The sequence below is a fragment of the Hippocampus bargibanti genome, linkage group LG16 (assembly GCF_051943395.1).
Source record: "Hippocampus bargibanti isolate YZ-2025 linkage group LG16, ASM5194339v1, whole genome shotgun sequence".
Lineage (NCBI taxonomy): Eukaryota > Metazoa > Chordata > Actinopteri > Syngnathiformes > Syngnathidae > Hippocampus > Hippocampus bargibanti.
In genome coordinates, this window is record NC_142749.1 from 12,551,049 (window position 1) to 12,567,849 (window position 16,801).

Sequence of the window (16,801 nt, forward strand, 5' to 3'; positions counted from 1 at the left end):
CCATAAAAATTCGGGAATGGCACTCCACGTTATATTTTCAATTCCCGAAGAAATTCAATAATGGCAGTGAATGAGTTTTTACAATAATTGAATAAGGAAATCGACACATTCCAATATTTTTCAATATACTGTATTTCAAAAGTTTTCTTTTGTAAAAAAAAGTTCTAACATTATATATAATTTATTATTCAATTCTACAGCTTTCACAGGAAGTCACAATGGCCCATTACTGATGAGTTAGTTGTATAAGAGATATGTGGTCCATTGTGGATTTCATGCATACCCTGTCCGAATGATTTCTTAATTTACAAAATTAATTGAAAGCACTGTAATATCGACTACATGAAGCAAGACTTCGTTCATCAGGTGGGAGCACGCAAACTAATGACACAGTTAATAAATTACTATGAAACAAACACAGTGAGTTGATGGCACTTCTTAGTAGCCCCAAGAAATTGAAAAGACTGGAACACTGAGGTTAGAACTTCAGAAATAATGTTTTAAACTTGACGTGTCAAATATTGCAATGTTTCCATCAAAAATAAACACACTGACTATGATGACGTTACCTCTACCTGCATCAGCCAACAAGGCTACTACTTGCGCATGAAATGAGACAAGACATCCATTGGCAGGGGGAAAATGATGGTTGAGTTCTTCTCTCCGGCGATGGTGTTGAGGGTCTGCAGGTAACGCAGCTGCAGAGCGGATGGAGATTCGGCGATGACCAGCGATGCTTCTTTCAGGGCGCGAGATGCGTTCATCTCACCTTCTGCGGCTATCACCTATATGAGCGGAGAAGCATACACTCTTAAAGGACAACAGACGCCTCCGGACAAGTTGTGCCCATAATTTATAAAATCACTTCAAATGACTTCTACTGAGTGTATTTTACGAAGATTCCACCACATATAGCTATATTTTACGTTTTAAGACATGCGCTGAATAATAACAAAGTTTTGTTTTCGAGTTGATGACAATCCCCTTTGTGACGTCACATTTGGAACGCCCCTGACAGAGAAAGCGACACACAAAGCATTTTGTGGTACTGTTCGGTCTGAAAATTTCGTGTTGATCCGTGTTGATGGCGAAATTAGATGGAAAACACATAAATAACGCGATGGTGAATCGTTGTGTGTTGCACCAAGACAACTATTTGATATTCGCTGACCCAAATGCCCGGCAGACAAATCAGCCCATTTCCATCGGAGCTTGGGCGCCATCTTCTGCATTTTCTGGGACGCGACATTGCAGTCCAGACGCCTCAAGATGACACAGAAGGACTTCTTTAATCAATTGCAAACATTTATGCTTTCCTCTTCAGAACTGTTTGAATCATATTCATAACTGGATGAGTAACAAAAAATCATCTCCTCCGAATCTGAACTTCGTGAGCCCATTGTTTTGTTTCTTGAGCAAGGCAAGACGACTTGGCGTGATGTTATGAACTGAGGGCGGGACTTTCTGAAAATCCACAGCTTCGAGCTGATTTGTAGCAGACTAAAAATATCAGCCTGCGTGTTTTGGGTATTTTAGATGCTATAAAACGTTTTTCTGATGTCAGTTAGGAAACAAAAAAATGGTGTCAGTTGTCCATTAAAACTGCTGAGTGAAAAGTAACCCAAGCGATAGATCCAAAAGGGATTGACCCAATGCTGGGTTATTTATACCCAAATTGAGTGAGGGGTTTGGACGAAGCACATTGGTTCAAGACCCAATATGGGGTAAAAGTCACCCATAGTGATGAGTAAAGAAAAACTCGTTTTTTTACCTTGGCCCTGGCCTCTCGTGCAGCCTCTGCCTCAGCAGCCATGGCTCTCTGCAGCTGAGTGGGTAGCTTCACATCTTTAATCTCAACACGTTCCACTTTGATACCCCAGTTGTCAGTCGCTTCATCCAGGTTAGACTAAAAAAGAAATAGTGAGAAAAAAAAGTTAGGACAAAGTGGTTGGTGACTATGAACCATTGCCAGCGTATGTACAGATTTATTGATGCTTTTTGTCAAGATGTTGATCCCTACCTGCATGCTGTGAGCTATCCCCTCACGGTCAGATAGGACCTCTGCCAGGTTCTTGGTACCTAAGACGTTTCTGAGGGTGGTCTGGGCGAGCAAACGGGTGGCAAAGTCAGCGTTGGACACATTAGCGACAGAAGCGATGGGGTCATTGACTCGAAAGTACACCACGCCATCCACGCTGACTGTTACTGAGTCCTTAGTCAGAATCTAGGGGAGGAAAAGAATAATCAGGATTTTAAAAAGGCTTTTAAAAAGTTTAAGTGAGAATGAATGATTTCACGATGTGAATTGAAAAAAAATATTTTTGATCAACATGAGATCTTCACCAGAGCACGTATGAGTTAGCTTCATAAATACTCTGAATGGATAAAATATTTCTAAGGCGATACAGTGTGGTCATAAATAAAATAAAGATGACGTTAAATTAAAAAAAAGACATCGCGCACAACATTTAGGCGTTCAAGGCATCTGCTATGACGTGTCATGGTCACTAAGCGACGCCAAATATCTACCAGTTAACATTCAAACGACAAACCATGACCAAATATATTATGACAAATGATGTAGCTGATATGAAGCATTAAGATCTGGATAACTTAGTTTTACTGCTTTCAGTAGTGAGCCAAATTAAAGTGTGCCTTTTGCCTCCTTTATGTGTCAGATTCTAGTTGTTTGTTGTGTTACAGTTCAATTTGTCTAAAGCAGGTTGATTGTTTTTAAGTTATATCAAGTAAGTGCCATATAGAATCTTGCTTTTGGTGGATAAGGACAATTTATATTTTAATTCATAAGATTGCATCAGTGAAAAAAAGTGTATTCTAACGTAATCCAAGTATGTAATGATTGGCAGGGCATTTTTTGATATAGCCTTAGATATAAATTCATTTTGAAGGTGCCATCATTACCTCTTGTGGAGGGATGTCGAACGAAACGGTTCGCAGATCAACTTTCACACATGAATCAGTGCAGGGCAAAATGAAGAAAATTCCTGTGAATTCATAGTGAACAAAATGTTTTTCTACAGGAAGCTCAAGTGTTAGAAACTTCACAAAAAACATACTGATTGTTCATACCTGGTCCTTTCGCCTTCCTGTCTGTGATACGGCCTAGTCTGAAGATAACTGCACGCTCATATTCCTGAACTATCTGCGGAAAGAATCAGACATCATCTGGAACCGCGAAAAAACAGAAAAATGAAATTAAAGTTCCAAACCACTTGTTTTTTTTCCCCCACCTTCAAACAGAACCAAATGGTGAAGGGGAAGAGGCATATTGTGAAGAAGCCAACCAATATGACTATAAACCACCCACAGCATCCCAAAGAGCCAGTCTTCTCAGCTGCAATGACAGAAAAGAACTTGATCATGTGAAAGTTCCAATATTGTTGATGAAACAGAGCATGAACATGGCTGCATATAATAATAATACATTTTATTTATGAGTGCCTTTCAAAACTTTACAGTCACATAATGACTTCATTAGCTTGTGGTAATCTCATATTTCCAGTGAAATGCTTTGTGATTCAACTCCTACACGGGACCTTGACACAAAGCCAATGCAAACAGTGAAATGTTGACTCAAGCTTTATCTCTGCGAGGCTAGGAAAAAAATAAGTAAGAAAGGGAAGGATCTGTTTCCATCATAATTCCGTTTACTGCATTATAATCCTGAGCAAATAGGAAGAACCTTTGCTCACGGGGATATTTACATTGAAAAAAAACATACAGGGACAAGGATTTTTTTTATTGCAAGATAGCCTCACTGATGTGACCTTTTGCTGCCATGTTCCTTTTTTTTAAACCGTGCAGACAATCAGCATTGTTCTCTTTTTTTATTGCAGACCACATGATTTGCAGTTTCCTCGTTGCTGAACTAAAGTAAATTTTACAGTTGCATTAAAGGAACGGCTTGTTGCCAAATCACTCAGCCTCATGCGAAAGTGAGGTCACATGATTTGTTTCTAATCACGGGGGAAAAGATTTTGGGTCACTTCCTTGGTCCTGGTTTAGAAGTTATTGTTCAGTTTGTATGAATTTTTATACAGCGTTTTTTTTCATGGCGGTCATTTTCTACATTTATAACAACACAAAATAAAAACATGATCACCAGGAAAAGTAAAGTGGAATCGAATGTGCTAAGCCTATTGTGTCATATTTGACAATAAAAATTTAAATACAATTTTCAACCACGACAACCAATTTAAACAAATGATTTTATCCCAACACACCAGTGAAATGACAATGTTGTGAAAGAGCTCAAGATGCACAAACAGCCTCGGTCAAATGCTTTGGGACACTTTATCTCGCTGTGTCTCCATGACAATCAAGCTATACAATGCATTCCCTAGGCTGCTTCGCACCTTTTTACCGGGCCACGCATGCATGTAAATTCAACACACAAGTACAAAAAAGCACTAAATAGACCAGAAAATGTTTGGCTTACATATTAACTCTTCTTTGCTCTGTCCCATCCTCTTTTGACTTTCCATTCGATCTTCCATTTCCATACACTGTGGGAGAAAAAGAAGTCAAGTGAGAGAGTCACTTGAGTGATAGGAAATGTTAGTGCGGTGCAGGAAGTCATCCGGGGTGTTTTAAAGCTGTCGAATGATGTTGCACAGCTGAAGGAAGGTGTGGCTCTGTGTCATCGACCGAGGATAATCAGCAGGCCGGCAGGGCAAAGCTTCGCTTTCAGATTGCATGAACAACAAGTCATGTGACATGGCGGTTTTATAATGTCAAATTCGGGAAATACACCTCTAAAATCAAACGGAAGTACCTGTGTCTGCTGAGCCTTTTCATTTATTTAGCACAGTTCTAACGCAGAAAAGGATACAGCATCCGGTGGTTTATTGCCTTGAGCAATATAACAAATTCAAATCCATTGCAAAAAAAAAAAGAGTGTAATAAGCAAAGAGCAAATCTAAGTAACAGTATTAAAATGTAAATTGTAGGACATAAAAGTTACAACAAAAAATGTTTCCGTAACATGTTTTTCACTCACCGAAATAAGAATTGAAACAACTTCGCCGCTGACTACAGAATTCAATACGTCATGTCTCTATATTTGATTTCATCTTAGTTGTCAACAACTCTCATATCGTACGGTCATTTCAACATTACATAGCATCATGTATCATTTTCACTGATATTCATCTAAGTAAAATTGGCGACAAGACAACAATAACATTAAAACTACGCACCATTGATGAACAAAACTAACTCATATTTCCATCTGCTCACTATGACCCATTCATATTCTATTTTCCACTCGTTTCATTTCACAGTCTTTTGTTTTCAGTTTGGAGACAAAAACAATTTGTTGAAGGTCCTGACAGGGCGTTGATAGCAGTGGCCCGCAATGTAATCACAGTAGACAAACGCAGTCGAAATAAACGCAGGTATCACTGCCAACCCAATTGGGGGTGGAGGCCTGGCTGAAGGGGGAAAGGGTTCCCTGGGCCTGTGGGGTAGTTGCTGAATGCGTTGGGTTGAGGAGGTAAGCCCTCCAAAGCCGATGTCGGATGAGCCTGCGAAATGACAAACTACGATCAAAGGGAGTACTTGGTACGCTCCTGTATTAGAACATCAGTACCAATGGTCAAAAAAACAGAACAGCTATCCAAGTTGTAGTACATTTTAGATTGATCCAAAATTTTCACCCAAAAGCCAGATATCCCTAACTTTTTTGTGTGTGTGTGTGTGTGTGTGTGTGTGTGTGTGTGTGTGTGTGTGTGTGTGTGTGTGTGTGTGTGTGTGTGTGTGTGTATACCTGCAGTAGGGCGGGCTGCATCGCTGGATTATGGAGACCACTGAGAGTGGCAGGGGAGGCCGCCGGAGAGAAGCCTGGGACACCCGGGAAGGACAGCAGGCCCGGGAAAGCGCCGTTTGCTGGAGCCTGGAGGCCACTGCTCAATCTGGAGTACATAATACAACATTTGCATATTTGTTAACAGCGGCCATTTGCCGTATTGTATCACCACATCATGATTGTACAAAAACTATATTTTATCAAGATAGTCATCAAGCAAAAGCATAATGACATCAACAACAAGTGGACTGCTTTCCAAAATAAATTTCTTTATCACAATAATCCGGCATTTGAACAGCGGTGTGTAAAACAGAAGCGTGTCACATGTTAATTTTAGGGAAGGGCTTCTTGGAATTATTCCATGAATTTTACAGAGCATTCCGAATAGACTATAAAATTCATAGTTGATGATAATCGCTTCGGGCTACGTGAGACAAAGTCCACACACCCCGCCCAGGGCAGAGTGCAATCTGTCGAAGATATGGCTCTACTTCATATACGGCGGTCATTAGTAGTGTCCAAACCGTTGCTCAAATGATAGCTTCTGGAACACGTATAAATAATGAAATAATGATCACCTTGTCTTCTATTACTCAGTAACGTACTTCATATGTGCGTGTGTCATGGTTTAATCTGCTGTAGGGAATGGCAAGAAGGTGACGCAGGGATTTATTACTGTTATTATTATAATTACGTAGACATTTAATTTCTAAGCGCCTTTCAAAACTCTCAAGGACACTTTACAGTCACAGGATTTTTTTGTGCGGGTGAGCAGCGGCAGCCATTCGCGCCAGCGTTCACTCTACCCGGAAGTAACACAGCACCAAAGTTATGAAAGGAAGAGGAAAGGAAAGAAAGTAGAAAAACAAAATACAGGAGCTGCTCAAAAGGCAGCCCCTCTCGCAGCGCCATTATTATTATTATTATTATTATTAATAATAATAATAGTATTAGTATTAGTATTAGTAGTAGTAGTAGTAGTAGTAGTGGTTGCAGTAATAGTAGTAGTAGTAGTAGTATTAGTAGTAGTATTAGTGGTAGTAGTAGTAGTCATAGTAATAATACATTTGATTTATAAGGGCCTTTCAAAACTCTCAAGGTCACTACAGTCACATGATTAAGTTTTTCTGTATTATTATTATTATTATTTATTATTATTATTATTTTGTACTTGTTGCCATCTGGTGGAGGAGTATCAAAGTGAAAAAGTAACATACCCAGGTTGAAAGTTGGAGCTGAAGGCAGATGCAAAACCAGGTAAAACCGCCGATGACGCTGGGGCGCCGGCTGCCGCCGCCACTGCTGCTCCCGCAGCCTGCACCGGTGCCACTGACGCAACGGAGGATGGAGCGGCTCCGGGTAATCCCATGAATGAAGGCAACACAGGGCTCCCCGCGCCGTGAGCTCCTGAAACTCCCAAGCCTGTAAAAACGGCGGGGTTGGGACCTGGCGGCAGGCCTGAGAATATAGAGGCAGCGGACGTGAGGCCTAGCCCGAAAGGGGAGGCTGCGCTAGGTGCGGCATTGGGAGCCAGGCCGTGGTAGATGGAGTTTGGGGACGGATTTGAGTTGCTGCTCGATGTAGGGATAGCCGTCGGGGGGATGGCGGAGGAAAGAGCAGGAAAAGGGGACAGGCCTGGGTAGTGTGGCGGTCCCGGGCTGCCAGACAAAGCCTGGAGGCCGCTAATGGCGGCGGGACTAGCGAGTGAAACTTGAGGAGATCCTGGAGGATGCGAGAGCCCCAAAGAACGGGCCAGCGCAGCCTGGGCCGATCCCGGAACAACCAAAGGACTGAGAGACGGCGTGCCACAGCGAGACGTCCCCTTGAAAGCGGAGGGCACCGGGCTGTTACTGCCGCTGCCGCTCCCCCCGCTGTGCCTGTTCATAGCTGCGCGTTGTTGCTCGTGCTGAAGGAGGCCAGGTGGACCCATAGCGGCCTGAGCCTGGCCGGAATGGCCAGGGGAGGGTTTGGGGCTGGGGACTGGGGTGGAACTACTGGGCGCGGAGGACCCGGGGGGTTTGGATGGCGTTTCAGAGGGGGTGTAGCTACGGATCACCGATCCAGGGTGGCTACCTGCTTGCGCGTGCATGCTATGGAAAGGGTGCTCTGTAGACTGGGCAAAGGCCCTCTGCTGAGATGCGCCCATGGAGTTCATCAGGGCGTCGGAGCCGTTGCGGGAGGTGGCGGGGGTCCCTGGTCGGGAATGAGAATGAAATGGGGAGGGGGAAAACCCCCCACTGCCAGGAGCGGGCGTTCCACAGGGAGTATTGGAAGGGGTTTGGCCTTTAATCACAGAAGAGGACGTCGGTGTAGCGTGGCCGGTGGGGGTCTGCGGACTGGCTTTGATGACGGAAGGTGACGGAGCGGGAGATGGCGAGTTGTGAGAAGGGACCATGCCGGGAAAAACTGGTGTGATGGGAGTTGTGGGAGGTGGCTGAGACGATGGGGACGCTTGCGGAGGGGCAGGGGTGGATGCTGTGGAGCCATGAGGAATCAGCAGCGGCCCACTCTTGACTCCCGGTGTCGTGTTCTGGTGATTGCCTGATTTGGCGTAGCCTAACGATGAAAAGACATCAGGGTCGCTCTTATCAAATATGGCAGCGTAAAAATCACAAATACAGTGGTACCTGTACTTACGATGGTTTCCTTGCCAACATTTCACCAGAGCAAATTAACATGCTAAATCAAGGTACCACTGAAATGTGTGAGAAGAAAAAGAGAAAAAAGAGAGGGAATCCCCACGTGCAACTTGAAAGATGGAAATATGAGCTTACCTAATTCTTATTATCATAGTGGTTTTGGCAACTGAATTATTAACATGGCTCATATCTTCCACTTTGAATTGAAAATGACAAATGTCATGAAATAACAGAGACTTTATCCCTCCCCAAAGACCCAAAACATGGTTTTCAAGTAGAGGAAGAAAAATAAAAAAAGCAATGTGAGTTATAAAGTCCCCTCATGAGCCGCAAGCATGAATTCAGAAAGAATTCACGGCATTAGTTGGAAACTATTTGCGCCATGCGCAAACAAAATGATAAATTGAGCATCTCCATTGACTGACCAAAAAACAAAGCGCATTGACGCAGTTAGAGTACAGTATTTCCTCAGATACCATGACTCTGATACTACCATGTATCGTCTTTTTGCAAAGTAGACATGGCATCTGTGAACTTTGAGTGTATCAGTACAAAGCGGATATTTAGAAACACTTGAGTACTTGAATTTTGGGCTACTCTGTTCATTTTAAAAAATAACATGGTGCCCTTCATTTTTTGCATGACTCATTTTACCAAAGAGTATCACGCCAAGGTATCTGTGTATGACATTATTAACGCATTCACTGCCAGACATGTGAAAATATGTGTCCACTGCAGTGCCAGGGATTTTGTCATTGTCACTGGAATTCCAGGACCCACAGAAATATTGAGTTTTAGGACTACATAAACATTCAATGCAGCGTAAGAAACCATAGACTCTCTTCTTTCATCAGAAAAAAAAGAGTTAATTCCTACATTTTATGGGTCTGGAGTTATATGAGCTTGAAATGAGGGTGGCTGTCCAAAATACAATGCAATACATACATATTGGTTTATATAGCGCTTTAACAAAAGCTGATGCTGGAACAAAATGCTAACATGGAAAAAAGGGAAATGCTGCCCCTTGTGGAAAGGAAAAAAACATCGCCAGAGGCCATGGCGCGCACTTTATCGGTACCAAAACAAGAAAAAACAAAACCCGAACATATTCGGGAATGGCACTCGACGTCATCATTTCAATTCCTGAATAAAGTCGGGAGTGGCAGTGAATGAGTTAACGACGCATTGTTAATTTGAAATTGGAAGACCTAAGCTCTTACCGGTATTCGCGCTCAATCAAATCAAAGAACTTTACAGTCTAAAATAGACTTGGATTGTCATTTTCTGGTCATTCAGCTTCCCCAACAAATAAATAAATAAATAAATAAATAAATAAATAAGCATCTTGCGCACCTGATAGCACATTAAAGGCGCAGGAGTGCAGGTAAGCAGCATGCCAGCTTTAAATAGGCTTCTACTTGCTCATACACATAACAGGCTTTGCTGTTGAACCATACCTGCTACTTTGTGGGCAGAGTTGTAGGGGGGAGGGGGCACATTGGCCGTTATGACCCCTCCCATTGAAACAAGGCCTGCGTTGTTGTACGCACCTGTGTAGCAGTTGCAAATACAGGAATGTCATCGCCCACCATACGGACACACCTATCACGCCGTACCACTTATACAAAAAAATAAATAAATAAATACTGCAATCAAACAGTATCTCCACCCGATCAACAGTTTTGAACCTTTTTTTATCACAAGTCTACAGGTGGGGTTTACAGCAGGAGGTGTCGCCTCTTACTTGGTGCGATGGTAGCGTGGGGTCTGCATGGGGGTATGGGGTAGGGCACCGGCCGATGCGGGTTGTAGCTTGAAGGGAACTGCAACGCAAGTCACAATAAAATGGGATAAAAAAAGTAAATTACTAATTTACCCATCAAGAAATACAGTACTACTTCTTAAAGCGCTCCAGTAAATTTTGAGCCACAAAACAGACCCCAAAAGACTTTTTTTTGTCTTTCTATTGGCAGCACATCATATTGATTAGAATAATTACACCATTGCTTGATTAAAGATCTTACTGGTTTGGAGGGTCCGATTATCCGGGTGGCAATCCCTTTCCCCTCCATACCATTCAACGTGTCATCTTTCTTGTCGCCTTCTTTCTTTAAGGGAGGGAATCCCTGTGATCAGAAGGAAGACACATTCGGATATGTCATTCTCAACCCCAAATTTGAGTGATTCCATCAGCTAGCTGTCTATCTGGCTAGCTAACTAGCTGGCTATCTATCTAGCTACTTAGTTGGCTATCTAGCTAGCTACTTAGGTGGCTATCTGGCTAGCTACCTAGCTGGCTATCTATTAGCTATGTGGCTGGCTCGCTGGCCATCTAGCTGGCTATCATTATTTATACAGCTGTCTATTAGCTAGCCAGCTTTCAATCTATTTGAGTTACTTCTGGGTCGAGCGAACGCTGGCACGTCTGGCTGCCGCTGCTCACCCACAGAAAAACTTAAAACCTGTGACTGAAAAGTGAGATTGAGAGTTTTGAAAGGCGCTTATCAATGAAATGTATAATTATTAGCCCTTCATCAAATATTAATGACATGAACTCATAATCATCTACTTTGCTGGGTTTTCTTTTTTCTGAAAAGGGAAGTGGTATATGGCCTGAACTTTACGGGACTTACTGGGAATGTGCCTGTAACCAGACTTGGTCTGCCTTTTGGATATGGATTTCCTGGTATCATACCGCAGGATGAGATCATGGCTACAGGAGCCTTGCAACCCACCTTACATACCTGTTAGAAAAATTAGATCAGTCTGTTATTAGTGATTATGGGTAACATTTAAATAATCCAAAGATCAAACATATACAATGAATAAAATACAATAACCAATCACAAGATGCAACAATATGTCAAGTTTTGTTTTCTGTGGGTTTTTTTTTTGCACATACAAATACCTGTTCCAGAATCCTGCGAACACGCTTCTTCTCCGACAAGTGTATACGAAACAAGTCCTCAACAGGACGGTAATTTTGCGCATCTGCAATATTCCTGCAAAGTAACAGAGACTTTTTGTCATGCCCCAATTAACCGAAGAGGATTATTTTCCCATCTGTGTTATATTTATTGATGCACTCACAAAGCGATCAGCTCCAAAACAATTAGTCTGTCCTTTGAAAAGGTGAAGCAATTCAGAATGTTGGCAACTTTGGTGGTGGGGATTGCAACCATTTTCTACAAGGTAAAATATCGTCTTTTAAACATGTCAGGGGACAAAAAGGCAAGACTACATGTGTGTTTAATATTTACCATCTTAATACCACTATAGTTTGGGTATTTTATCTATTTAACACATTGACGAAGCATGTTCTATTTAAAAAAAAAACATTACTAACATGCTGCAAAGCTTTTACTGCTTTAATTTGAGGTTCTGCCCAGGAGAAGTATTTCAGTATGTCCATGACCTGCGGGTGGGAAAAGAGAAGTCTTTCAGTTCGTGAACTTAATATATTAATCACAAAACAATGTTTCTGATTACCTGTTCGCTGGAGAAGTATCCATGAACCTGCTCAATGGCTTTAATCCTCTGATCAGTCAGGACACACTGAATTATACACAAATGGAGTATTCAGAAACCTGTTATTTTATTAACTGTTCATTACAATTGTGCTTCACTAAGCATATTTTACCTTCTTAATTTCATCGATGACGATGTCAAATGATTTCTTATCCATGATGGTAGAATGAAATGATTGCCTTTAAATGTGACACATTGGGTAGTTAATCCACTATTCGCAGTGGATCTGAAATCACGATTCGAGATAATTTAAAACGATCTTAAAGTACGTGAGGCCAAACTATGATGGCTAGTATATTGACTGCATGTCTCATCGATTTCAAGAGACGCAAATTTCTTGGAGTTGAAACAATGACTTCCCTCTCAAAAGTGAAGCGACAATGCCGACAGCAGTGCACAACCTGCCTGAATCACCTTCCTAACAACAAGCTAGTCAACTTTAGCTGCCCCGTTTACGACTGCAGTTGAACGGGAAGGCGTTATATATTTCGAAAAAACGGTTTGACCGTTGATTTCATTTATTTTCTTCCAAACCCGTCACCAGAAATTATAAAAACACGGTCAGAAAAATGACAAAATTAACAAATATTCGACGAGCATGATAGCTCATTTGAGAGCTTCCACTGACAGCTGGCGCTAATGAAGTCAACACGGTCAAGGACCTCTGCAGGCAGCGCGACAGATCGCCATGGACACTGCTAATAACAATATGAATATTAGACTACATAAGACTTATTAATACACATTTATCTATGCTTTAAAGTCTGTATTAAACATAATAATGCAAAATATGTATTTTGTTGATCTATTTAAGTATATAATTTATTAATTTTAAACGGGCAGTGCCGGGGCCCTCTTGGACGATTTGCAAACCGGAAGTAAACATAAGATCTCAGTGATATTTTTACACAATTATTTGATCCCAGTAACAGAAGAAATGGATCGCTTTTCGTGGTCAAACGGTCTTTTAGAAATAAACGAGACTTTAGTAATACAACAAACAGGAGTAAAATTGTATGATGGTGACGACAAGGTATATGTTTTTCTTTCCTCCCGTGTTACGTTCAATCCTATCCATAGACAAGTGTCAAATATGGTGTACTGTCATGAAGTTTCTTTCTTGTACTGATATAGGCTAGACTTGATGTTGGAATTGTGTTGCTGAGCACCCATCGCTTGATTTGGAGGGACAGTAAAAATCATGTAAGGGCGCAGAAAATTTGTCTTTGAATAAATTCTGTGCACAGCAAATAATGTAAACGTAACATGACCTGCATATATTTTGATGTGAACTCGCGGTGAATCGTGAATGTTATTATTTCCCAGGAATGCTGCATTTCCATGCCATTGTCACAAATCATATTTTTTGAGGAGCAGGCTGCAGGAATAGGAAAGAGGTGCGTGGCCTGTCATTACGTTTTGTTTTGAAGTGGAAGTAGAATTGTTAAATAACATTGCTTGTGTTGCATGTAAATTATTATTTTGTTCACAGCTGTTAGTGTACGTTCTGTTCTCATTTGTTGCAGTGCAAAAATTGTTATACACCTGCATCCAGCATCTGCCAACAAGGAGCAAGGTCCTTACCAACACAGCAAGTTTTCCTTTATCAAACTATCTTTCAAAGAACATGGACAAATTGAGGTAAAGTCAATCCTAGAATTTACACTTGATGAATTAGAAAGCATCGACAAATTGGTGTATGAGCACTTTAAAAACGTTTTGCCAAATGAGTTCCCTTTATTGTGTTTTTTTATATCTTCAGTTTTTCAGGAGGCTCAGTGAGGAAATGATTCATAAGAGATGGGAGAGCACACCTGCATCCCAACCCATCCCATCTGGAGCGGGCTCACAGGTTTGCACACTCATTTATGCTGTGAAAATTTAGGTTGAGGAGTGAAACGACAGTTTAGAATATGATGAATACGTCCCACACGAGGGCAGTGTTGCTTCTATTTCAGATGCAGAATGTTTTTTCTACCCCCTTTTTCCTTTTCAATTGTGGTCTTGCAGGAAGGAAGGTCACGCGCAGTTGGGATTGTTGGCATTGAGCGTAAAATAGAGGAGAGGAGGAAAGAAACGGACAAAAACATCTCTGAGGTATTTAAAAATAAGTTGGCAGAAGACGTCGAACTGCAATGGTGTGGCCATGCAATTAATTATCTAATTGAAATAATCTTAAAATATTAGCATTTCATTGAATTGTGGTGATTTCATGATGGCTATGTATTGGCTATGGCTATATATTCATTGTATTTACGTTTTAGGCCTTTGAGGATCTCAGTAAGCTTATGGTGAAGGTAAAGAACACTTTATGTACACCTATTGTCGCTTCTTAAACACATAATTATGTAAATTTTTTTCTGTCGAATCTTTGTTTCATACACCCCAACTCTATATTCCTTCTCATTCAGTGAGCTTGACGAATCACATGTCCCCTCATTCAAACAGGCCAAAGAGATGGTAGAGCTGTCCAAATCTATAGCCAACAAGATAAAGGACAAGCAAGGGGACATAACAGAAGATGAGGTGATGATTAGAGCTAATCAAGTAAGATGCTCGCGCATCTGACCCACCCATGATAACATGCCGTCAATTTCTACTTTCAAGACCATCCGCTTTAAATCCTACCTGCTAAGCATGGGTATCGCTAACCCCGTCACCAGGGAAACGCATGGTTCAGGCACACATTACCACATGCAGCTGGCTAAACAACTGGGAGATATGCTACAGGCCCCACTCGAGGTGGGATACCGAAAGGGTCACAATCTTTAATCCCTAACTCAGTTGATCACATGACCCTTACCTCCATTTGCTCCGTTGTCAGGAACGCGGTGGCATGATGGCGCTGTCCGAGGTCTACTGTCTGGTCAACCGGGCTAGAGGCATGGAGGTAGTTTTAGCATTTTTTTTACACAGCCATGGGTTTTGCTTCGTGCATAAAGATAGATAATTTTGTCGTCTTTTGGCAGCTTTTATCTCCAGAAGATTTGTTAAATGCATGCAAGATGTTTGAGTCTTTAAAGCTGCCACTGAGGTGAGTGGTTATTTTTTCACGAATACAATGCCATTCTCGAATTTATTCGGGAATTGAAAATATGACATGGGGCGCCATTCCCGGATTTGTACGGGTTTTGTTTTTTCTTGCGGCGGTGCTGATAAAGCGCTGGTCAGACCTCTGGTCATGTTTTTCCCTTCCACGAGGGGGCAGCATTTCCCTTTTTTCATGTTGGCGCATTGATATGGCTTTCGTTGTTGTCAAAGCGCTATATAAACCAATATGTATGTATTTCATTGTATTTTCGACAGCCGCCCTCATTTCAACCTCATAACTTTTTTTTCTGGTGAAAGAAGAGAGTGTAAAGTTTCTTACGCTGGATTGAATGTTTATGTAGTCCTAAAACAATATTCTGTGGGTCCTGCAATTTGAGTGAAAATGACAAAAACCCTGGCATTGGAGTGGGCACATTTTTGCACATCATCTGGCAGTGAATGAGTTAAAAATTACAAAAGTCAAATTATCTTCATGTTTTTGGTACACTGTGCTTTAAATTTCATAAACAAGCCCAGAAAATGAGAATAATGGTCCACTTTTTTTTTTTTTTTTTTTGCCTAAACTTCTGCTCGCCACTGGTTGACCTGTGCAGGCTTTTCCGGTCAGGCTTCCTGTTTTTGACATTCTGGACCACTTCCTGGGATTTTACACCAACCTAGACCTATCAGTCTCCTGTAATAGTCATTCACTGAAATAGTAAAAGTTGAAAACAAAACAAAAGAAAAAACAATTCCAAACTCTTGGAAACATAACGCACAATTTTGCCTTATGCGCAGGCTACGTGTATTTGATAGTGGCGTGATGGTGGTCCAGCTGCAGTCTCACAGCGAAGAGGAAATGATCGCCTCAGCACTGGATAGTGTGAGCGCCTGTCACAGACACCCTTTTTTGAACATCACGTTTGATGTTAGTTAGTCACTAAAATGCATCTCACTTTCTTGTCTCTTTTTAGGTGACGGACAAAGGATCCTTAACAGCTGAAGAGTTTGCTAAACTTTTGGGTCTTTCTGTACTTCTATCTAAGGAGCGGTAAGTGTTGAATTTTGTCAGTTGTTATCAGAGGCAGAATGGTAACAGTGTGAACCTCGAAAAAAATTCAGTTCAGCTTCCATTGTTTTCTCTGGGGAAATCTCATGTTCATTTTGTGATATTTTTATCTATTTAATATTATTATTTTTGGGGGAGGTGGATTTTTTTGTGGTTCACGGTTCACCCTCCATATTTGCAGATTGCTCCTGGCTGAGAAGATGGGCCACCTTTGTCGAGATGACTCCGTTGAGGGTTTGAGGTTCTACCCAAACCTCTTTTGAGGTTTTGCATCCATCCTGGATCAACTTCATATCATGTTCAGAACTATTTTTTATTTTTCGCGGGTGCACCCGTTCTTATCAAACCAAAATGGACACATTTGAGCTTGCTACAGAATGGTGACACTCTCACTGTGTCAGTAATGAATGATTATGAATGAATGTGTACGAAATCCTGTTGTAAATAAATGCCAACTGGGCTATTTTTATGAATGGCGTATTTTTATTGCTTTCCGTCACTTTCATTGCAAGACAAGCTAACTTGTCTACTGAAATGGTTCTCCAGAAGTGAACTAAAGCATGCCGGGAACACTGATTAGATGAACCCGCCACATAGTTAAAAAGTGGAAATGAGCAAGGGTGGGTTAAACTAATGTGGTCTAAATGCACAAAGTAACAATTGGGTGAACTTATCAATTAATTCCCCCAAAGCTAGCAAAATATGACA

At 41.4% G+C, this 16,801-nt stretch overlaps 3 protein-coding genes across 4 annotated transcripts; 1 reads left to right on the forward strand and 2 right to left on the reverse strand.

Annotated features, from left to right (window-relative positions):
- Positions 1 to 472: 472 nt before the first annotated feature.
- Positions 473 to 4,667, reverse strand: stoml3b (stomatin (EPB72)-like 3b). Its single transcript, XM_089016529.1, has 7 exons — positions 4,460 to 4,667; positions 3,252 to 3,355; positions 3,091 to 3,163; positions 2,923 to 3,005; positions 2,021 to 2,224; positions 1,772 to 1,906; positions 473 to 785 (listed from the first exon to the last, which is right to left on the reverse strand). The coding sequence occupies exons 1-7, from the start codon at positions 4,521 to 4,523 to the stop codon at positions 597 to 599; spliced, it is 852 nt and encodes a 283-aa protein (XP_088872655.1). The 5' UTR covers positions 4,524 to 4,667; the 3' UTR covers positions 473 to 596.
- Positions 4,668 to 4,800: 133 nt separating this feature from the next.
- On the reverse strand, positions 4,801 to 12,633 carry proser1 (proline and serine rich 1). Of its 2 annotated transcripts, XM_089016527.1 has the most exons (12): positions 12,107 to 12,633; positions 11,956 to 12,021; positions 11,813 to 11,881; positions 11,557 to 11,651; positions 11,375 to 11,468; positions 11,100 to 11,210; positions 10,491 to 10,592; positions 10,211 to 10,289; positions 9,924 to 10,016; positions 7,045 to 8,383; positions 5,789 to 5,933; positions 4,801 to 5,546 (listed from the first exon to the last, which is right to left on the reverse strand). In XM_089016527.1, exons 1-12 carry the CDS (start codon positions 12,149 to 12,151, stop codon positions 5,421 to 5,423), a joined length of 2,364 nt encoding a protein of 787 aa, XP_088872653.1. In that variant the 5' UTR covers positions 12,152 to 12,633; the 3' UTR covers positions 4,801 to 5,420. The 2 variants fall into 2 exon arrangements, with proteins under 2 accessions (XP_088872653.1, XP_088872654.1); XM_089016528.1 differs by lacking the exon at positions 9,924 to 10,016.
- Positions 12,634 to 12,867: 234 nt separating this feature from the next.
- On the forward strand, positions 12,868 to 16,562 carry vps36 (vacuolar protein sorting 36 homolog). The gene is made up of 14 exons (XM_089017049.1): positions 12,868 to 13,027; positions 13,129 to 13,197; positions 13,321 to 13,391; positions 13,521 to 13,635; positions 13,757 to 13,846; positions 14,005 to 14,091; positions 14,259 to 14,291; positions 14,443 to 14,520; positions 14,602 to 14,736; positions 14,819 to 14,884; positions 14,964 to 15,028; positions 15,823 to 15,907; positions 15,999 to 16,075; positions 16,275 to 16,562. The coding sequence occupies exons 1-14, from the start codon at positions 12,932 to 12,934 to the stop codon at positions 16,354 to 16,356; spliced, it is 1,149 nt and encodes a 382-aa protein (XP_088873175.1). The 5' UTR covers positions 12,868 to 12,931; the 3' UTR covers positions 16,357 to 16,562.
- The last annotated feature ends 239 nt before the right edge of the window (positions 16,563 to 16,801 follow it).

Bases quoted from the DNA above. Each gene is read 5' to 3' on its own strand.
- stoml3b (XM_089016529.1), bottom strand. From the start codon at position 4,523: ATGGAAATGGAAGATCGAATGGAAAGTCAAAAGAGGATGGGACAGAGC. The intron at 3,356-4,459 runs GTAAGCCAAACA...CTGTCATTGCAG, and splicing joins GAGCAAAGAAGAGTTAATAT to CTGAGAAGACTGGCTCTTTG. The intron at 786-1,771 runs GTAAAAAAACGA...CCGCTCATATAG, and splicing joins CACGAGAGGCCAGGGCCAAG to GTGATAGCCGCAGAAGGTGA.
- proser1 (XM_089016527.1), bottom strand. From the start codon at position 12,151: ATGGATAAGAAATCATTTGACATCGTCATCGATGAAATTAAGAAG. The intron at 11,211-11,374 runs GTATTTGTATGT...TTTTTCTAACAG, and splicing joins TTCGCAGGATTCTGGAACAG to GTATGTAAGGTGGGTTGCAA. The intron at 5,934-7,044 runs GTATGTTACTTT...TATGTACTCCAG, and splicing joins AGCTCCAACTTTCAACCTGG to ATTGAGCAGTGGCCTCCAGG.
- vps36 (XM_089017049.1), top strand. From the start codon at position 12,932: ATGGATCGCTTTTCGTGGTCAAACGGTCTTTTAGAAATAAACGAGACT. The intron at 13,198-13,320 runs GTAAGGGCGCAG...ATTATTTCCCAG, and splicing joins GGAGGGACAGTAAAAATCAT to GAATGCTGCATTTCCATGCC. The intron at 14,737-14,818 runs GTGGGATACCGA...CTCCGTTGTCAG, and splicing joins TGCTACAGGCCCCACTCGAG to GAACGCGGTGGCATGATGGC.